The 23462-nt window shown below is 37.9% G+C and overlaps 1 protein-coding gene across 1 annotated transcript; it reads right to left on the reverse strand.

Annotated features, from left to right (window-relative positions):
- Positions 1-241: 241 nt before the first annotated feature.
- IL18R1 (interleukin 18 receptor 1) lies at positions 242-18512 on the reverse strand. The gene is made up of 10 exons (XM_071744942.1): positions 17593-18512; positions 16332-16572; positions 10292-10469; positions 9060-9213; positions 7905-7967; positions 5445-5601; positions 5129-5262; positions 3658-3819; positions 2646-2804; positions 242-1004 (listed from the first exon to the last, which is right to left on the reverse strand). Exons 1-10 carry the CDS (start codon positions 17639-17641, stop codon positions 604-606), a joined length of 1698 nt encoding a protein of 565 aa, XP_071601043.1. The 5' UTR covers positions 17642-18512; the 3' UTR covers positions 242-603.
- Between the last annotated feature and the right edge of the window lie 4950 nt (positions 18513-23462).

Genomic DNA, 23462 nt, shown 5'->3' on the forward strand with positions numbered 1-23462 from the left:
TCCTCCAAATCACTCCCAATGGGCTTGCCTAGATCATGCACAAGTCAGCAGTGAATACTTTTTAGCCTGACCAAATCTGCCCTACTCTTTCTAACCTCTCTTGTCTCTGATTTCACTTAATTTTTCTGCTTGACATTGCCCAAAGACTGCAACCCAAGCCATGTAGGGCAGCAGTTTGGGGTTTACTCCCAAGCACGATACACAGAAAATGCCGAAATAAAAACTCAAAAGTATCTAATAATTCTTTGCAAATACTGATGCATTTATTGAGGGGCTTCAAGAAGAATACAAATATAACTAATATTGTCCAACATTACCAGAAAATATGACATCAACATGTTTTGCATTGTGCTTCATGCCATGCCATAAGTTCTAAGAAGAATCAAATTTTTGCTGCTTCTGCAAATCACTGAAGAAGCTCTCTGTGGGACAGCATTTAGCATTGGGGCTAACACCATCCTAGCCATGGTATTAATATATACATTCTGCTTAGTTCTCAGGCTTGGCCTCTTATGAACAATGTCTCCCCAAAGTAAGCGTGCAGTTTCTGTTTTCTAAATGTTAGAAAAATGCAGTTTTCAGCAACTTCTGTCTCCAGAGTTGTTATATGACTGGACCGAAGTCACGAACCTCAGTCCATGGTTGAGTCCCTTCTGAGCCTAAGGCAAGAGTATTATAGTGCCCTTTGGTGTTTACTTTGTTAGGTTTTGCTGGCATCAAGTACCGAAGGTTCTTCCAAAATCTGGAATTTGCAGGAAGAGATTTATCCTTTTTCCACTTCACAACCCTCTTTGGTGGTAAAAGAGACAGTGATTCTGGCAAGAAATTGTAGTCACTTATAGGCATATATTCAATTAATATGATGTTAGTTTTTTTTTCAACGAGGGCTTTATGCAGTCCACTTTTAAGTTCATACATGGCTCTGTCAGAAATGTAGTTCTGGCTCAGTATAATGATTAATCTTCGGCTTTTGTCAATGAAAGAATGGATATCATCAACAGCCGCTGCAAATTAAAGATAAATGATTTATTAGACTAAATTGAAAGAAGAGGCACTGGACCAACTTATCCTTTAGCAATAAGATATGTACCAAAACTGTTCCCCTTATAAAGTGGCAGCATGTCAGTACTGTTCCTATGAAGAGATTAGTATCCATTAAAGGTGGGAAAAATGAGTTCAGGTATGGCCAAAGCTTGTTCTCTGGTGCACACAAAAAACAACACAAAATCTCCAGTTACTCTAGACAGCTGTTTGCCAGTAATCAGACAGGCAGAAGGTAACAGCAATATTTATTTTCCTCCAGCCAACCATCTCTTTGCTCTTTCACAATAGATACCATTCGAGTGATCCCAAGAAAGGCACCAGCAGCAACCTCTCTCCATATATTCAGTAACCTTCAGGCCACTCCTTCCTTTATATCATCAAATACCCAAATCTACTGCCAGTAATCCAAGGTTGAGAAGAATAGGGTGTGATGCCAGAAGGTGTTCCAGTTGCATTTTTTCACAAGTAATTTTTTTCACAAGTAACTTTTTTCACAAGTAATGAATTAGATCAAACAGTGACACCCTCCAAGTGCCCATACACCAAACTGAATCCTCATGCACAACTTCCAGTGCTTGCTTCAACACCATGGGACGTGGTCTACATAGACCAGAGATGTACATAGACCATGCTGGGAAGGGAAAGGCAAACCAAGTACAGGAGTAACCTGAAGAAGAGAAAACCAAGAAGCAGGAGGGGAACAAGGATATTACAACACATTAAAGGCTCCTGTAAATAGAAGGAAATACTGTTTTCCATATTCATAGCAGATCAGACCAGAGGAAAGGAAATAAGCTAAAAAAAAAGAATCAGATCCAACACTTCAGAAAGCCTTTTTTTAATACTTAAGAAGAGAGGGTAACTGGTCAAAAAATGTCCTGGGAGAGCTGTGGCACCTCTCAGATTAGAACAATGTGTCAGAAATAAATATATAGAAAAAAGATACTGCCCTGTGAAGGAGGCTTACTGACCTTATTGTCTGTGTTTTAAACAAAGAAATCCTATTCCTCAGCTAGATCTTTGAACTAAGTGCAATCTCCCAGTATATTTTTCCAAGCATCTGTAAAATGCCATCTATCTATATGCCCTTTAGAGAAACAAAATTCCATGTTCTTATTCCTATTTTGTTATTGCATCCATTACATTAACAAAATGTAATGTTTCAACCACCACACTGAAGATGCAGCAAACATTCAATTTACCTAAGAATAACTAGGCCAGAGACACCAGCTGCCCTGTGCAGTAAAAACAAGTTAATTCATAGGTGCCTGGTCTCAGCAAAAGCAGAGCAAGAGCATCATTATTGTGAAACATCTGGGAACTTCTCTGTTCTCACCTTAATTTTCTCCATGTGAGCTTTTTCATCTCTTCATCCTGGTTCTGTGCAAATAAGTATGTGTTTGTGTGTGTGTGTGTGTGTGTATGGGTGTATATGAATTCATAAATATATCTATAAAATATGTAAAAAGTGTACATTCAAACTTTGCATACATAATCTAGATTAAATTTTAAAATGTAGCATTTCAGTCAACAACACATTTGACAGAATTACTTCTAATTACAGACTTCTACCTTTGTGTAAAAATTATCTTCCTTCTTACCTCCTCCAGGGCATACATCCCTCTCAAATATACATAACTTGTACCCAAAGTTTTCTTCTAATACCATGGGTAATATATTCAAAGCAAATTCTCTCTCTTCTTCAGAAGGAGAAATGCAGTCTTTCAGGTAAGACACAAATGCATCATACTCTTTTCCATCTGAAAAGAGATCACCGATTTTTGTCTTTTTAGCAATCATCAGAAATACAGTATCTGGTACATCATTGTGATTTTTAAAGTTATTGTCTCTTTATCAAAGCATGGAGACACTACTGCTCTTTCCTTTGAAACCTGAAAGAGTCTTCAAAGAAAAAAAAATGCTGAATCAATTTACATTTGATAAAAAAATATTCTGGTTGTGTTTGGAAAATATTTTAAAATAACATATTCTTTCTCCATTAAGTTGTTTTTAAAAAAAAAAAAAAAAAATCAGATGAATTTAATCAGTTAATCACAACTGTCGTAATCAAGAAAATGAAGGAAAGTTAAAAATATGTGTGTAACCTGGTAAGAATGCTATTCAAGTGATAACGCAGACTTCCACATCTATTTTGATCTTTTTCTAAGACTACCAAGGAGTTCTGTAGTGCTGCCAGAAATTTGTTTTCACTTCACTGAAGTCACTTTCTGTCAATCTGCTTGTCTCAGGCAGTGCTCGTCCTTTTTACAGATAGATAATTGTAAACATTTCCACCTTCATCAACTTCTGTGATGAATAACATAGCAGAACAGAGTGCATCTTAACAGCATCTATGTCCCATACACTACCTGCTCCAGAGGCAGCTTCTTCACTATGTTTATCTGATGTTACTGCCCCAGTTGCACAACAAATTCACTTTAGCACCTGAACAACAAGGGGTTGGGGTTTTTTACATATTCTTTGCTGTTTCTACACACATAACTCCTGGATTTATTTTGTATCTTCCTCAAATATGGTTGTTTTATATACCCTACCAAGAACTATTTTTTAATCAATACACTTGTTTCAACATCATCATTAGTCAAGTCATACCTCCAGCAGTGTCATCTCTTCTGCATATGCTTCTGTAAAACAGAACTAAGTCAACTCTAAACATCACACAGACAAACACCACAGCTACAGCAACACATGGAAATAGTACAGCAAGGACCATTCCAGTTGTAAATACGTGCACAGGCAGATCTTGGGTGTTCCCTGTAAAACAGAAATCCAGGAAATTATAACCTTTACAAAGAGTATTATATAAAATTAATGTATTTAGTACTGATGGCATCTAAAAATCAATCCAAAAAAATCACAGTGTTGATGTGAATCCTTCCCTGTTAATACTTCAAGTACATATGCATGGCATTTGTCCTGAGATGAAGAACTACAGAGCATGAATTACTCTAAGAACAGGAAAAACAATCTTTCACACATTCACACACCCTTCGTGCACTTTAATGAACTGTATGTGAGATCAAGACTGACACTATAGGTACTCATAGAGGTACAGCATCCCACACTGGTGGTCATCTACTTTTATGATGAGTTTTCTATAGGTTCTTTAGTATTTCCTTTTATTCTTCCTCCCTTCTTTCAGTCCATCCATAACAGTCCTTAACGTCCCCTTTAATCTCTTTGGCCAAAGTCTTTTTTTTCTTTCTTTTTTTAAAATTATTATTCTGTTATCATTGTCTTTTTAGTTCCAAACACAGATTTTTAACCCTTAAACCTACGCTAAGTATTTATGAAGGCACTGTCAAGTCATGCTCATTGTAGTCTGTATTTCATTTGTTTTATTACATGTATCATCTTTTGACTAGTCTGTTTTCACACATTTCCTCCAAGTAAAGCCTGGAGATGTCCAAGAGAGATGGAAAATAAGAAGGGAATGCCTATTTGTCATAAATGTCCAGGCTGTCAGGACTATAAATTTGAAGTACTACTGTATGGTTGAGATCAGCTTTCCATAGCTAGAAGAAGAGAGTCCCTGACAAGAGGACTCTAAAGAAAAGAAAAAAAAAAAAACCAACCCAAAACCAAAGCAAACCAAAACAAAAAACCCCCAAACCCCTCACACACAAAAAAACCCACCCACACCACATTTTACTTTTAGAGAGCTGCTTAATGAACAAAGTGATCCAAACAGCAGACTGGGCTGCAGCAAGCTTTGGGTAGCTGATCCCCATTACCCCAGCAGTCTGATGAGTAGGAGAACACAGAGAATTCTCTCTCAGGACATGGTTCAGCCTTCCCCAGATGTGTCCACACCAGCAAGGGTTGAACTGTGGAGCTCTAACACAGCTGCTCTAGTAGACAGGTCAAAAACCCCTGTCCCAGAGAAACAGGAGCTGCCCAAGGGGTTGTTAGGTTATTAGCAGTAGACGGACCAGAGTCTTCATAAATGCACAGACATATTTTGAGAGATGCTCTGAAATCAGTATTGATGCCCTCAGGATTGGAAAGGCTGGCACAATTTATAATTATATATAAGAAGTATAATTCATAGATTACACCATACCTTTCTTCAGTTTCACGATTTTTATTTGTGTTCTTTCATCAGCTTGCAACACGCAGGTGAAATTATGATGCATGTCCTCATTTGTTACTTTTTTAATCTGCAGTAGCCTCGTGACATAGAATTCATTTCCCAGCCTGCAAAAAGGAATGGTCTCAACAACACTATCTGTACATAAACCTATGAGCAGCTGAGAGACAGATTATGAAGAAAAGGTTCTAAAATAACCTCAGACTGAGGTTTTACTGAATTTGCTATCTCACAAAGTACAGAACATTGTCCCACACAAACAAAAGCACAGGATTTTCAGGAAACCTACTGTAATGTTTTTAATGCTTCTTCACATATTGGAGGTTCATTCCCAGGGATACCTGTGCATTTTTCTGGAAATGTTTGATTAATTAACCAGTAGAGGCTGGCATCTTCTCGCATGTAGTAACCTAAGAAAGCTGTGCAATTGAGTACCTCTTCTTTACCTAAAAAAAACATAACATGAGAAGATCTAGTTAGAAATAGCATTGATGTCCAGAGTGCAGTAAAATGTCAGCTTTCCAAGCAACATATCCCATGAGCTGTGCTCATGTCTGGACTTCACAGACCCCACACAATGTTTCACAGATGTTCCACCTGCACTGTTGGTGGTTTCGGTAGCCGTGCATGAGGCTCAGATGCTCTCTGCTGCAGAGTCCAAGTCATCCACTGCTTTCCCTCAGATAAACTGTCACAGTCAGAAGAATTTACATAAGCCAGAGAATCTCAGGCATTAGAGAACTAAAGGGAGTTGGAGTTGATCTTTGTGGCACCCTTCCAACTCCAGATATTCTGATTCCATGAACTAGATTGTTCTGCAGGCAGAGAATAGGAGAGGACAGCTTATCACTAGTGCCTATAACTAACTAGTAAGAAGAATTACAAGCAATTTATTACAATGGATAAACCATACGGAGTTACTCAATAAAAGAAAAAACCTGCTGAAGTATCTCAGAAGAAATTCTCATCCCAGCCCTACACCTGGGAATCAGCATAATCCTGATATGTGAGCAAATCACTTAGTTTGCTACTTTTTCCCATTTCAAAGCACAAACTGGAAACAGCTGGAACCACCCTGTAGAGTGTCAGTAACTATTAGAAATAGCAAAATTAAAAATCACAGGTATACACTTGGGAAAATAAAGGCAGAAGGCTGCAGCTCTGGAGTGTGAGATTTGATGGTTTGCAAGGCACTTTATTTTAGACATTGTCACGGAAGCTTGACATGACATTGGCTGCAACTTTGCACCATCATTTCCAGATCATGCCAGCATCATTTCCAGGAAACACATCCAGAACACCCTTTATTAAGCCACAAAAGATGTTATGTTAGCTCTCGTTCAGGCCTTCATGTACAAATGCTTCCCAGCAAGCAAGGCCTGGCCAGGAGTTCTCTAAGAGCACACATCATAAGCTGATCACTTAAGATGTATCACTGGATTCTTCCAGAATAACTGCTTAAGAACCTTTAAAGCATCCAGCTGAAAATCTGCCCATCTTAGATTCAGACATCAGAAATCCAAATCACAGTTGCACAAATAGAAACACAGACTTAAACTTCTAGTATCATCCACCTTGAAACTCCAGCTTTCTCACCATACACCACAGTTATTTTGGGGGACATACTATAATATATATACTATATATATATACTATATATATTTTTTTAAAAAATACAGGCTTGAAAGACCATGGGAATTAGCTCATATATTAACTCCCTTCACTCTCCACCATGCCATCTGCCTCATCACTCAGCAGGTATTTCAATTATCTTTTCAAATGATCTCATCAAGGCAGATAAGGGACAGAAGAGATTTGGTCATAATCATTTGATGCTCAACTCGGCTACCATCTAAGAGTTGGGACAAGCACAGTGAGTGGGAACAACTGTTCAGGGAGGCTGGGAGACCTGTGGCATCACAGTATTGGGGTACTACCATTGGAAAAATGACCCACCAACCAATATTTGTAGGAAGGAAGGACAACTAGCATCAAGGCCCTGGCTGAGCAAATGAGATACACATATGAGCAATAGAGGAGGTAACCAGGATTTTTCATACTTGGAAAGGAAGGACTAAGTACCAGATGCAAGAAACCCCCAGGCACAGGAAAAGAAAAAGACAGGTAAATTTCTGGTTTTAAAAATTAATTACACTCCCAGTCTCAAAATTCTGGATCCTACACAACACTGTGTGACACCTGTAGATGATGTTACCTAATCTACTTCCAGATAGGAGCATGGTTAAGGGCCTGGCATTTGACAATACAACCAATTCTTTGCAGCAGTGGCAGATCTGCATTCTCACATTACCAGGACTGTCAGGCCTCACATTTCTCATTTCCCAGCAGAATAATGTCCTCTGCTGCACCAGCTATTAAGGGGATTATTCGTTATCACTCTCTGCTGAACAAAAGGGATGTCATTCCTACATCACTTCATGGCATTTGCTGTCTACAAAAGGAAGCCATAGAGAGATGGTTTATCAACACCATCACTTTCTCTTGCCAATCATGACAGCAACATGAGGTTGAGCCTCTGTAAAAGTGTATATTCAGTGTACTCATGTATCAGTCATGGAATACACCAAGTAAAACATAGCCAGATGTGAGGATGGATCAGACCTCAGAGGGTGCACAGACAATTCTTAGCTTGATTACTCCTAATCAGGCCATCAACCATAAATATATCAGAATGAAAGCATGTGTATATGCAGTAGCTTCCACAAAGATTCTTGTACTGGTTTGATACCTATTTCTGTTGCAATTTCTTCATCAAGCCCAACTATCTCCAAAGCTACAGCCTCTGGTGCATCTAAAATAGAAAGAAGCAGTGCTATTGAAATAACATCATACTTAAATCCACAGTAAAAATTAAACATTTGCTTTATCACTGAAACTAATTACACACGTTTCATTTAATTAAAAAAACAATATATGGACTTTGGCATTATTGAGTAATTTAAAACACAGTATGTCCTGTTGAATTTTTTTCACATACATATATACAGACTGCATCATTTACAATGGTTGGAAAGCCTCTTCCCCAACCCTAAGTTTGTATGACTCATTTACAGTAGATAATTTTGAAAAAAATAGAACTGTAGAGAAAACATGATTAATTTTTCCATAATAGGTTGAATGTCACATAAACTCCTGTTACTTGTTTATTTTGGAAATTATTTGAAATAGTTCAGAATACCAGATTCCATCAGTGTGCCCTTGTGACCAAGAAGGCCAAATGGCATCTCGGGATGCACCAAGAAGAGTGTGGCAAGCAGGTCAAGGGAGATCATCCTCCCCCTCTACTCTGCCCTAGTAGGCACATCTGGAGTACAGTCTAGTTCTGGGCTTCCAGGTTCCAGAAGGACAGGCAACTCTTGGCAAGGGTACAGCAAAGGGCTACAATGACAATTAGGGGACTAGGACATGTCTCTTAGGAAGAAAGGCTGAGGTACTTGGGTCTTTTTAGTCTGAAGAAGCCTGAGGGAGCATCTTATCAACACTTAAAAATACTTAAAGGGTTTGGTGTCAGGAGGATAGGGCCAGGCTTTTTTCAGTGCTGTCCAGTGACAGAACAAGAGGTAACAGGCACAAAATTGAACATAAGAAGTTCCTTCTAAACATGAGGAGAAAATTCTTTGAGGGCAGCAGAACACCAGAACAGGCTGCTCAGAGAGGTGGTAGAGTCTCCATCTCTGAAGACATTCAAAATCTGCCTAGATGCCATCCTGTGAACCTGGTCTGGCAGGGTAGTTGGACTAGATGATCTCTAGAGGTCCCTTTCATCCCCTAACATTCTGTGATTTTTATCACACATATGTATTTATTAACTGAGAATTGGAATCAAGTATCCATAGTAAAGAGAAAAAAAAGTATACTGCAAAATTTTTTAAATCTTTCTTACCTTCTTCTACTACCAACTTAATTGTATTTGTGCTGTAGTACATCTTTCCTTCATGACTGATTAAAATTTTACAGGTATATATCCCAGAGTGCTGTACTACTAAGGTTTTAAAATCCAGTTCCCGCTCTGTTTCATTTTCATAGATTTTACAGTCCTGCATCAATAAAGACAGAAAATACTATTCTGTAGCAAACACACATTCAAAACTTTAAATTAAAAACAATTTTTGAAATTAAGTGTCACCATCACTCTCTCACTATCTCAATGACATTTATCTGACCCAAAAAGAGGTGGGGGCCAAATTTCCAGTCATGGTCATTTAAATGCAGCATTTGAACATTTAACCCATTAGAAGTTGAGAGCACTGCAATTCCAAGTAAGAGTCTGAGTACGATAATACTGTATCAGGAATGTAAATGCACCCATATATTTATTTCAAAATGATGGCTTGGTTCTGTATGTGTCACCTGCTTGTGGTCAAAATTGTCTGGACTTAGGAAGAACTTTCAGGTTGAAGCAAAATGCCTCAAAAATAGGGGAAGTGACCATCTCAAGATGACAAGAGTTGGGCTCACATTTGTTTGCTTTCCTTATCCTCCAAAACAAACTCCGGTTTGTTTTTTTTGTTTGGGCTTGTTTTTTTGTTGTTTTTTGTTTGTTTTTTTGTTGTTTTGCTTTTTTTTTTTTTTTGACTTTGTAGTACATGCTAAGCTAAATGTCTTGTGAAAATGGGAATGGATATTTCCTGGGTGCAGATCCTTATTATCCTGCTCTCATACAAAAGGCATGTGTGGTTTATCTGTCATCCCAGCTTACTGTGAGATAGGAAGGCTTTGAAAATTGTCACCCACTCAAACACCAAAGGATATTTGGTGCAAAGCTGGCTGCTTCATCTGTCTCACACTGTATCAGGCATTGAAATATGAGGCACTGATATACTGCACAGAGTACTGCTAACCTGTACTAGCTAAACCAGTAAACAGACATGCACTTTAGACCTTTTACCATTCCAAACTACCGTTTTGTTAATAACTTCTGATTACAAGTACGTTTTTCTAACAAATCTGAGAGAAGAGAAAAACTTTCTTTTGTACATCCATCCTACGATATTTTTCCCCTAACAATCCAAGAAATTAAAGCTTGACTAGGTTTGTAGATGCTCCTAAAAATTATTTTTTCCTGCAATCAGATGCTTTGTTTCTTTGATTTGAGCACCCTTTTCCAGTAATTACCTTGTACCATCTTATGCTGTCATTTTGATTGATGGACAGATCACTGCATTTCAACGAATGACCAGTTCCAGCATTTTTTATTTCTGTAGTTAAATGATTTTTGTTGAAACAGCTGCTTTTATCTCTTTCAAGTACATTCAAGGTCCACTTTGGAACTGTGAAGTTTTGTTTTCCGTTGCTACGAAAAAAATATTAGAAAAATCAGTTTTCACAGCTTTTTATATGAACATAGCTTAGTGAGTTATACAACAAAATACAAGCAAATTATCATGTACATCTGTTAGGTAAGTAACACAATGTCTGCAGTGACACAATTATTTATATTACCCTTCATTACTTTTTCACTCACAAATAAAGGTTATTTCCCATAATAAAAGAGGTTATCTAAACTAAATCATCTATTACCAAAAAAAATGACGATGCAATGGTATCTATAAATTTTGTCAATATATGCTATATCAGCCAGAACAACCACATTCTGTGGTATCATATATAGCTACAGGTGACTATAAAAGAGTTTAGGACCTTGAATAAGCTAGTGTTTTACAAGATTAATCTCCAATACATTGCTGTCCTGGTTTGGACCAGGATAAAGGTGATTTTCTGTCTTGTACTTAATAGACAATTGCAAAGGCTTAGAGCAGGAACTAAAAAATGTATTGGTAAAACATATCAAAAGTAAGATAGGCAACTTTTCTAGTGTTTACAAAGCAATATTATTCATTGTTTGACACTGTGCAGCTAGTCATTGATATTTCAGAAATATTGCTAAGCTACACACAACTCATGAATTATGGAATAATTCGCAGATTCAAGCATGTCTGCAAAACAAGGCATTTTGGAAAGGATTCCCCTTTCTGTCATTCACCCCAGATTGACCAGGAGAGACAAGAAGTACCAATTCTAAAGGACAGGCATCACATCCTGCTCACTACCTATAAAATATGAAGTGAACACACTCCAAAAGTGACACTTTTAAATCTCCATAAGCTGACCACTATTGTTCAGGTATATCTGTACTGTTCCATCCACATATTCCTCTAAAGAATCAGATTACAGCTGGGTTATACCATTGCTCAATATGTCCAAAAACATGACTACCAAGTGAAAAGAAGCTGGAGGACTTTTAGCTGAAATTGGGTGAAATTAGGGCTTAAGAGAAAGTCTTTTGCTGCTGCAAGCTAATGGGGGAGATTTCACAATTAGTGCTTGAAGCTCTCATTTTTCACTCAACAAGTAAAGTCTTATAAAGCAAACACAGCAAACAGAGCACTTCCCTCCAGTGTCAGTCATATGTTTGACTATTTTTGTCTCCAATAAAAGAATAAGGAACTGTTTCCTAGGAGAAATGAAAACAGCCTTCTAGAATTATTCTGATAAGAAGGGCTAAGGAGACACAGCAGTTGAAATAAAGAAGCAAGAAGAAGAGTGTGTCAGCTCCAACATCAATCTTGACTGACATGTCTTTTACTGTTACAAGATTCAGAAGAATTGTTAGAACATCATTTATATGATAAATTTACACTAAATTTGGGGTTGGTTTTTTTGTCTCCTTTTAAGCACATGTAGTTATTTCTTTTTCTCACCTTCATTACATTCTAGCCCTTTTTCAGCCAACACAGGTTCTCCCTGTTTTTACTCACTTCAAATATTCATTATTCATGATGGCAACTCAAAACACAGTGGTTTGGTTTCTCAACCAGCCACCTGTGGTGTCATAAACAGGAAAAACCTTATCAAAACTTTCCCATCAGAGATTTACTTGCATGGGTATTCACAGCAGGTGGAGTCTTTCTCACCTCTTCTTCAACATCCCATTCACCCATTTCAATCAGAGCTGCTCATCACAGTGAGCAGTGGGACCACAGCCAATATTTACTCTTTTAGGGTGAAGTTTATGTGACCTGTTTTACATGCCTGGTTTAGGACAAGACAATCTGTGCCCCATAAAGGCCTTTCTCTACTTGACAATAAAGGTCACAAGAGAAGTAGCTTAGGTGTGGGCATAAACATTAGTTTTAATTAATTCCACCAAGTCTGTGTGCTTCTTTTTGCATGACACTGGTATCTGAATACTGCTGGAGACACAGCTATGGATCTAGCCATAAAATACCTAAAAATTTACCATCTAGACTTAGCAAATGGAAGAAAAGGATCAACAAAGTCACATGTTCTCCTCTGCACTGTCACTCCACAGGGGCTTTCTCCTGTGATCATATTTGGTGAAATCCCTTCAACAAATATGAGGACTTCACCTGGAGTGTATCAAGATATTCTACCTGATGGGTTAAAATCTAGTGAAGGGCAGCTCCCTGGAAGGTGACCAAGCCACGTCTAGGCAAACTGAGATTTATTTATCTTAACAACAATTTTAACTGTCTGACAAACACATAATGCTCTGAAAAAAAAATAAAGAAGTTCCATTTTTTAAGATGCTAATGTCTGGGCTGTTACATTTCTATCCTGGTTTTTACTTGCTGGGACTCTTTAGTGCTAATTTGTGGGAAACAAAACTGTTTCTGGCTTAAAGGCTTTTCAGCTTCCCCCACCAAACCCACCAAGAAGGAACAACAGAACAGGTCAGGAGAGAATAAAGGTAAGTGAAAGCCCTCAGAGAATATAATCCCAGTTCACTGGATACAGAGCCAACTCTAAGTCAGCCCTTACTTATTTCACTGCCACAAGCATTATCTCAGTATTATGATCTACTGCAAGAAACTGGCAGTCTGCCTCCCAGACCACAATATTAACTCTAAATGTGAGTGTTCCCACTGCTTTCAACTGCTCTAAACACATCGAGAATGCGAGTAGCAGTAGGATCCTAAAATACATCATGTTTTTTTCACAGATCTCTGTACTTTTATATTTTTCAGGAACCTGCAAGTTCCCTCAGTTTCAAGGTTACCAGCACAGAGCAACCAGATGACCTGCTTTTTTGTATCCTGTTTTTTCCTTTGATAACCACAAGACACAGGCTACAAGAAAATACACCATCTAGAGATCCTGCCAAAGATGTGTGACATAGTTTTTCTGTTTACAGCTCTCACTGGAAGTGCATGTGAGATCCTTTATTTTCAAGAAATGTTGCTGAAGATGCACACATTCAGGCTAACAGGGGATGTCTATTAATTTCTGAATTTATAACCTAAGTCTACCATTCTAGCAAAAACGTATGCATGCATCAACACACATCCATACACTTTAGCTATCTATGCTATGTTGCACCACTTCTGCTTTAACTGGAAAACTTCTGATTAATCATTAAGGCATAAAGATATGGTGGACAATACACCATTAATACTTTGCTACATGATTTTCACCTCTCACTTCTTGCATATTGGTGAATATGCAGTTTGTGCATATTCTTGCATTCTGTGAGTTTTAATGTCTCAGGGAGATAAATCCCCACTTTTAGTTAGGTTTCAAAAACTGTCAACATGTATTGCATTACATTTTCTAGAAAATCTGCAGTATATTTGTCACTTTGTTCACTACAACTACATTTATAAGCACTCTAAAAATAATTTCTCATATAGCTTACCAATAATTACCTCTAAACTAAACAATGGTAAATAAACAGGATAAATAAAAATACACTCAGAAAATTTATTTCAAAACCAAAAGTCTAACCTACTATAAATGGGTTAAAAAATTTAAATAAAAATAAAACTAATTCCATTCTGCTTGTCATTCTTATAAAATCTTAAACCAATTCTGTAGTACACAATTTTTCTCTATCAAAAGAGGCTAACAGAAGTCCCCTGTCTGTTCATAAAACTGTTTCTGCAAATAACCTTCTGCACTTGTTGTATTATGTCTACTTTAATATAGTGAAAACTGTAATAAAAACTAAACACAAGATCCCATTAAAATTCTTTCATACTGATCCTGACATTAAAATTAGCAACTGTATGAGCATAACAGAAAGAAACGTGGGAGGGAAAAAAATATTTTAAAAAATGTTTTTCAGAGTATTCAAAATATATCCTTTTAATTAAGAAACTTTTTTCTCCAAAATAATAATGATTTCTTTCAAAACTGACTTAAAATTTAGCATAATGTAGTCTTAGTGGATGAAACTAAACAGAAGAAAAATCAAACTTCTTATTTCCAAATGAATGCTTTCATGCAAGCAAAACCTTTCTTCCGAGTTTCTTGCTTAAGCAAATCAGCAAATTAAGATATTTCACAAAGGATTCAGAAATTTTTGTGTTTTACAGCTAATACTTATTTTGACAAAATTCATCCTATATAGTTTTACTTAAAGTCTTTTCCTGGCATGTCCCCCTTCTGTAAGTAAGACAGTTTCCTTCAATTTTGATGTTTACAATTTTTTTTCCTATTAATTTTATAGAGTTCTTGTAATTCACTGTGGATTTTCTGTAATTATTCCAAGTACTTCAAAATAATCACAAAACTGCAAGTATCATGAATTAAGCCTGTGATTCTCAGAGTGATTCTCTCTTTTGTCCTTTATTTTAGACTCCTTGAGACAATCCCCTTCAGTAGCCTGGCAATTCAGATGTGATCCTTGTTTTTCCCTCCCTATGCCAAAATAAGTCAGAGCATGGAGTTGATAGCACTGGTTAGATGCTGGCAGTAGAGTGAGGTGTCAGATTTAATAGCTTCTTAGCACTTTATATAGGAAAAGGGCCATATAGATGACTGATCAAGGCCTTCAATAAAGCCAAAATTTCAAGCCAAATTCAGACATGAAGTGAAAAACACAGGTCCATGATAATGACAAGCCTATGTCAGATGTTATCTCATGTTAACAATAGCACCTCAAAACTGAGCAGTTAGCTTCAGCTGTGCTATAAATGTCTGTTTTCAATAATACACCACATTTGGGCAACAAAGTAGCCAAACATTCTCTTTAAGATGGGGTTCAACACACAAGAGTAAGATTTTTCTCAACCTCTACCTTCTATTTGGATAAAGAGTACTCCCCAGTTAAAAATAAACAATATAAACCCAAAAGAAATATTCTAACAGTAGGCTTTTCATTTACAATATTTATAATTTCAGATACTGTGACCCAGTACTTACCAGTAAGACAATAATAATAATAATAATAATAATAATAATAATAATAATAATAATAATAATAATAATGATATGTGGAATAAGAAAACATGGAAAACATCACTAAATAATTTTCAGCTTCCAAGTTAACTTAGAAGTTAACACCTGAAGTCCAGCTTAAAACTAAACTATCAAAATTGTGTCTGCAATGTGACTGGAGAAATGTGGAGAGCATTGTTCAGCATCCAGCCAGGCAGGAACTTTAAAATGCTAACTGGAGAACAGCACAGATCATTACATTCAAAACAGTGAGCTTAAAATTAATGATTTCTTCAATTGCAAATGCTGAGTTACAATTTTGGTGCAAGCCAGTCATACAAACTCCATGCTGTACACGTTTGATTAAGTCCTTTAGTCTTTCCCGGTGGTCTAATGACAATTATCAAATAATTGGGGCCCATCCCTATTTCCCCTTTTGATTTGTCATGTTCTACAGAGGTAAATAATCAAATCCAATTATTTCACTTGTTCTTTGAATGGTTCCAAGCCTGCAAAGGTTTGTACAGAGACCCAAGTTCAGCTATGCCACTCTTTGTCTATTATTTTACTATACAAGACCACTTGCCAGGCCTCATAGTGTGAGAGCCACTCAGCACAGTAAGGAAGAAGCCTGATGAAGAAGACAAGCAAATGTTTCCTTTTACTTGGCAGTGGACAGAGAGGTTGCCTATCACTTATTTTGCTTCAGTAATTAATCACAAACCACGCTGCCTGCCCTATCAAAAGGTTCACAGAACCTCTAAAAGGTTGCAGATGCCTATGGCTATTTGTAAATATTAGGGGTCTGCCTGGGTGGTTACTCTGAAATTATGTGGGAAATGACACCGCTATTAATGTAGTTCCCTGCACCTGCTTTGTACACATCCCATTAGCAACACAAGGCAAGACAGAGAAATTATCTTCTTTTTAAACAAGTGCAAAGGCAAGATGCTCACCCACCAGCTTCTATACCAACCTGTAAGCGACAGAGTAATTTCCAGAGTCACTGAGCTCAGCTGGCCAAAATTCCAGAAAATTCATTTTAGAAACAATTCTGTGTGTTTCCGTTATCAGGTGCTGCTTTCCAGCATTTTCTTTATACCAGTTTATTTTGTTTGCTTTATCCTGAATATGTTCTCGCATTGACTCAGGATAACAAAGGAAAAAATATTCCCCTTCCAGTACATCTATGACAGGGCGAAGGGGACACAGCTTCTCTTTGGAGAAAGAGGAAAAAAATACATTAGGAAGCCAAATACTTCTTTCAGAAAATTACATTAACTCAACTTTAAAGTGATTTGCCATGCCACTGGTCTTTTGCCAGGTCACTGGTCTTTTATAAGTGACTTTCTTTCAGAAGAGTGGTTTGGCAGTATTTATTTATTGCAGCAATATTTATTTCACTCTAAGAACTCAGGTTTCCAAATCTTTATTCTACATCACCCATGCAAAACCAGAAGTAAAAGGAAAGTTAAAAGAAAGGAGATTTCCCAACGATCCTTTTAGGTGGGTGCAACAGCATCAGAATCAAATAGGCAGAAACAGCAGAATCTGGACTCTACAGTAAAGCAGCTGCCACAAATCGAAATGAGGGGAAATTCTTCACATACGGTTTGAGTTGACAAATACAGCTGTTCCTCAGAACTTATCAACTCCCATAAAAGCAGAGATCCTATGAAGCAACATTTCTTAATCTTCTACATTTAAACTAAATCATTATATGGCTAGATATCTGAAAACCTACTCATTCAAATAAATTGCCTTGGAAGGAGATTATGCGTGTAAACTTCAGTCTAAAAATCTGCTTGATTTTCCAGCCACATTCCTGAAATGTATCTTTGCATAGAGAAGTCATAAAATATACAGAAAAGGGACCATGGTCTAGCATTAATAGTCAAAATAAACCTTAGGTTTCTATTTCTCCTGAGCTTCTCAGATTATTGTTGTTCAGCAAATATACAGACTCATTTTCTTCCTTTCTGGGGCTCATATAGCTATTGCTCCCATACATCCTCATTGTGTTTCCAAGTAATTTTTTCTCTTTTTATTTCACAATTTTGGAATTCTGGGCCAAATTTCCTAAGTCTGGAGCTGGTCTGAAATTGCCAAACTTTTAAGACTTTGGTCTTAGCTGCAAACTACAAAATTTGTCCCACTCTAGACAGCTGCCAAGAAGTTGCCAAGTCTTCAGCAAGTATTATGAAGGTTCTACTACTGAAATTAAAATTTATACTTACCAGTGGCAGATTCAATAATAAAGATTAAAAAAAATATCATCGGACTCATTTTTTGTGTTATTTCTCTCTTCTCCAGAAAGATGAAAATTAATTGTTCTTGGTTGTTCTGAGAGCCTAGAAAAAAGAGATTCACAATTCATCACCGATGATGAACAGATTCCTTTCATCATTTGAGTACTGTAATTATTGCCTGGTACCGAAGAGGGCTTCCAAGTGGAAAGTTACACAATTTTATCATAACAGCTATTTTCATGCATTAGGGCATGTATTTAGACTTTTCTTGGTAAGTTGTTTTTTTTTTTTAAATGCAGAAAGCACTGCAGGTTTTCCTTCTTCCATTTTCTTGCCCACTAGAGATATTTCACATTTCTAATTAACTGACAACCTTATAGAAGAACCCAGCTTATATCCCAAGGCAACAGACACCTACCACAGCATAAGACAGTGCTTTTTTTCTCCACAAAGAGTATATATTTGCAAGACTGGACCTTGTAGAAATATCTTGTAGATACTTACCTTGCCTTAAGTGAGAACAGCACAATGTTGGGAGATTAATTCATAGCTAATTTTGAGCCTGATGGAAAAGAATGAGATCTGCAATTTTGTCTTACAATTTTTTCTGTGAAACGAACCAGTAAGCACCCATTCTAATGTTTCTACTCAGGCAGAGGAGATGAAGAAGCCTATTTCCAATTTTTTCACATGTAGTCAACAGCGCTTTCAAAGATGAACGGAAAACATCACTAAATAAAAAACTTCAGGGATTATCTTATCCAAGATTCCACAGAGTACCAGGTTAACTGCCAAACAAATGCAGAGCCAGTCCTAAGACTGTGCCTCTGTTTTGCTTATGAAACAGGCACATGAGGTGCATAATAAGTGCAGTTAAACCTCTCAAGGCAACCTTGCTTAGTCAATGACCCAAACATGTACGGGCAAATGAGTCACACACACAAGACAGATTTTACAGAGAGCATCCAAAACTCTGTTTCTTTGGGTATATTACCTAAACCTCTTGCAATTTGAGAAAGCACATACTTACTGTTCAAAAACACTGCCCTGAGATTTGCAGTCAGCAACTTCCCCTGACACGAAGTACCTGAAGACAGGAGGCTACTGCATTTCCAGCAGTGTTCCAGAATGATACAAAGATGTGTAGCTGCTTCCCCTCTCTTACCGTTCTTCCCAGTTAACTACAAGTATGCCCACAAATCACTGCAAAGAGATGAAAGAATTTTTTCACATCCCCTTTTTCAGATCAGTGGGTAACCAGATCCAGATTTAGAAAGCAGCTAAAAGAAAGTGGATGCTGAGTAATTCAACAAGCAACTTTAAAGTGCCATACAGTAAACTTGCCATATCTGGTCTCAATTCCCTACCACACAAGGAGATTCAAACTGTTACACTTGATAGAAAGAAGGGCTTATTTCTTTATTTTCACTACTTGAATTTGCTTTCCATTTTTCACCCAATCACATACAGAAGAAACACAGATGTTACAGACAACGAAACAGCCCCACCACATAATGGTAAAATCATTTATCACTAGATTTTTAATTCTAAATATCCTTCTTTGTTTTTACATCACATCATCATGCAGGGGAAGTTTTAATGAATGCAGAGCAGAGCCCTGTTGTTGTAACAGGGATGAAAGATCACAGTATAATGCAAGCTACTTAGTAATAGCCAGGTTTGAGATCAGTGGCTACTACTAGCAAGGAACACACAGATCTTTAATCTTACTCCCACACTGCTGTTGAATCTGATAGTTATTTACATTTGAACCATATGGTTTTCATACCCTTCAATTTTCAAAATTCACTAAGGGGAAGAATTCTTTTGGTAAAACTCAGCTAATAGAAAGAGATCCTTCAATGAACAGAAAAAGATATTCAGTATTCAAAAAAGAAATGGACAAATATTTTCAAGTAAAGGCAAATATTTTCAGACTAACAAAGAAGTACTGAAATACTCAATGGGCAAAATGCAAAAGTAATAGTGGGGAATGTCAGTTTCAAGGCAAAAAAAGTTTAAAAACCCAGTTGTTTGTAAGGTCTACATCGGCAATAGGTTCAAGAATGTTTTTTCAAATTTCATGCAAAGCCATGGATGGAATTTTAACAATAAGAAATGGTTCTTTAAAATCATCATGCCATTGTGAAGCTAACAAAACTTTAAACAAACTGAAGGTTCAAGTTCTGTCATGCACTCATGACAACACATGAACTAGAAAATTGTGTGCATTTAAGCATCATTTTAATAATTTCTAGAATCCCTAGAAGATTTTGGAATGAAAGGGGGCTGATACATTGATGCTGAGTTTTGGTCAAGTAACTCATTTTGATCAATACTTTTGCAAAAATGAACGTGGTCCCCAAGGGTTGTGTCTTACTTTTTTAAAAATGAACAGATTGTGAAAATCAGACATTTGAACAAACATTATCGGGTCAAGAGAGGAAAGTACTTTTCTTACCTCTTTAAGAATGGTTTCTTGTGGAATTTGTCTTTCAAATATCACCATACAGAGCCATAGTTCACATAGGATTCATGAAGGATACAAAGTGATCTAGTACAAAGTTGCTTTAATTGCTAGATCTAATTACCACCCTTCCAGGGTTACTATTGCTTGGTTCAAATGAAAATCCATCTTCATTTCAAACAACATAAGTGAAGCTGTTTACTCACTGTGCAAGTCTTGCCAGGTAGAAAGAAAATGCAGAGGGCAGCCTTCCAAACTCCAGAGCTTGTAGTTATAGATCTTCTGACCTAATTCACTGTTTGAACGAGTAATATCCCTCAAAAATTGAGCCAATTTATAGACAATTCAGTCTAAAAAATCTCCTGAAAAAAAGTGGAATTTCTCACTTTGTGAACTTTCGATGCAGGGAGGGAAACAGAAAAGGCAGATATAAGAAATAAATTTTTGCTAGTGTTAATGGAAAGCTGGTGGCAAAATACTATCTACAATAGCACCTAAAGAGTCTGAACTGCTCCAAAGCCTCCAAGGTGTGAAAGAAAGGGACAGGGGCAGCCCAGGCAGGGCAGCTTTGCAGTGTCAGTCAGGGGTTGTGTGTTGAAATAAGCCCTTCTCAGAGCTAACTTACTTATGATATCTCTGTAATAAGGAAAAAGTATGCCATGGGCTTGGGAGAGAGTCGGAATAAGATGCCCAAACCAGGCAGCTCAGGGAAGCACAGTGAGAAGGGGAAGTGAAGCAGGGAAGGTGGGGATGGGGACAAACAGGACTGGGGACAGGCAGGGTTGGGGGATCAGGAAGGATCGGAGGGACAGAAAGCGTTGGTCACAAGCAGGGTTACAAACAGACAAGGTCATGGGAAGGAAAGTTCGGGGGAACAGAAAAGTTCGGGGGAACAGGAAAGTTCGGGGGGAGAGGAAGGGTTGGGGAGAGGCAGGGCTGGAAGACAGGCTGGGTATCCCGGAGAGGGACCCGCGACTCCCTGCGCCGCCCGAGTGGGATGCGGGATGCGGCTGGCGGGGCACATCGAGGGACACACACACACACACCCATATTCACACCCCCCATACACACACCCCCCCATACACACACACACGCACACCCATACACACCCCCGTAAATTTGCCCTTATCAGAGGCTGGAGCTCAGCTTCTCCCTCCCTTTCCCCCGTCCTGCCCCTGCCCTACCTGGCCGAGGCGCTGGGCTTCAAGCCTGGCTGCGGGGGTAGGACGGGCTCTCAAAAGCCTCTTCCCAAAAGAAACGCTTCCTGAAGCTGGAACGGGGGCGAGGGAGAGGGGAGAAGGCAGGGTGAAGCGGTACCGGGCTTCTCAAAGGGTGCTGGGCTGCCAGCCGGCTGTGGGTGGAGCCCTGAGGTGCCTCCCGCCAGTAAAGAGGGTGAATGAAAATCAAGTTTTTAATGAGCCGGGAACTTCCCTTTCACAACCTTCTGGGGGAGCGTGGGGGGAAAGAACATAAGGAGGTGATGTCCTCGGTTATTTTAAGCCCCAAAAGCTTTTCTGCTGAATGCCCCTTGCAGGACCCTTTTCCAAGAAGTGTGATGGAAGTAGGATCGAGGCTTAGGAAGGCATAGGTTAAGCTAAATGCAGCAGCTACACCTTCCTCTCCCCTCCTCGCTGGGCGTTTTGAGAATGAGGAGGTGCAAAAAGATAACCTGTATCCTGAAAGGCTGATATTCTGCGAAGATCTCAAATGGAAAATAAAATTAAAAAAAAAAAAAAAAAAAAAAAAAAAAAAAAAAAAAAGAAAAAAAAAAAGCATTACAAAATCTCATTCTGAAGCAAGAGACAAGGGATAACATCAAAACGTGGGGTCCTACAACACTTTGATCAGAAATGTACTGATTTCAGTGCTATGTGACAATAAACCCTCTTAGGAAAAGAGTAATTCAAGCTTTCAAGATATGAAACATTTTATAGCTCCATTACTGCAAAGTCATGTTTTCCCTTCTAAATAAGCCCTCATGCCAGTAGCTGTGGGCTGCTGTTGGGCCAAATGTTGATATATTGAAACTGTAGCTCCACCAGGGATTTCTGACAGCCCTATTTCCTACTAAGCACTATTCCCAAGGAAATGAATGCTTGCCACTGTTTATTCACCGGAGTGGTTTGTTTCATATGTACTGTGCAATGCTTCACTATACTTCTAAATGAAGTTATTTTGGTATCAAAAGGAAAAAAAAAAATAATCCTCTCAGGATTTGTTTTCATATCACCCATTGCATCTTCAGAAACTTGTTTGGTGATGGTTACTTTTTTTTTTTTTTTCACCTAGGGCAGCTGCAAATGCAGAAGTTTCCAATAGCAACAGGAGGTGTCACTTCAGCAATAAAACAAGCAAGTTACACTAAAAAGAGGTAGGGTTCCACGGAGCTCCATTCTTAGCTCATTTTCACTGCTGAGGTGAAGCAAAGGAGCCCTGGAGAATTTTACTGTCTGACTTCATTTTTTTCCCTCATCACAGGTTGAAGTAATTGTGCATCAGCACAACTTCAGTAAAGTCAGCTAAGGACATGACTGTAACTACTTTAAAAATGTGTGCAAGATACTTAGCTGGGATTTTTTTTCAATTCACTCTTGTATAACAATATTTTCCATGAGCTGTTCTCACATTAATTTGCTTTCATATCCTTTTGAGATACTCTCAAGTTTCTGAACTTTCTGTTGTAGAAAGTGCTGTGTTTAACTAGTCCTATCAACTAACTATAGCTCTGTGGTATGTCAGTGTACATGAAAGGAGAATGAAGTTTACACTTCTTAGGTCCCAGACTAATACGATTTCAATGGAGAAGTCATAGCCTACTAATGAAGTAACTCAACTAAAAATAGCTACAACTCAAATTTTCATTAGGAAAATGCCAAGATGAAAAGGAAAGTTTGTATTAATATTGAAAAACAGATTTTTGTATGAAGTTCTGACTACCTGACCAATCAGCTGGGGAACACCAGTGACAATTTTTCACATCTTCCTTTCCATTCAGTCAACACTACACAGAGGTGCCAACTGAAAACTCAAAATGGGAAACTAGGTCTGTCATAAATGGCAACACATCCAGCTCTGGTAATGACAGTGTAAACTATTTTGTTTCTAGCTGGTAAAAGTGCTTTTTAATCTACCTTTGCTATCTTGATACAATGGTTATATCAATCCTTAGAAAGGTTAAGTTATATTCCATAGTTTTTTCAGCATTATCAGTCCCTGATGTAAAAAAGCAGGTTCCAGATGGATGATGTTTCTGTTAGAACCTCATGTTTCTTAGAAGTTTTAAAATATGCAAGTTGCACATTTTCAAACTTTCCTCCACATTGTAGCATCACAGAATAATCCAAGTTGCAAGGGATGTCTGGAGGTCACCAGGTTTACTCTCTGCTTGGAA

Source organism: Heliangelus exortis, chromosome 1, assembly GCF_036169615.1.
Source record: "Heliangelus exortis chromosome 1, bHelExo1.hap1, whole genome shotgun sequence".
Classification (NCBI taxonomy): Eukaryota; Metazoa; Chordata; class Aves; order Apodiformes; family Trochilidae; genus Heliangelus; species Heliangelus exortis.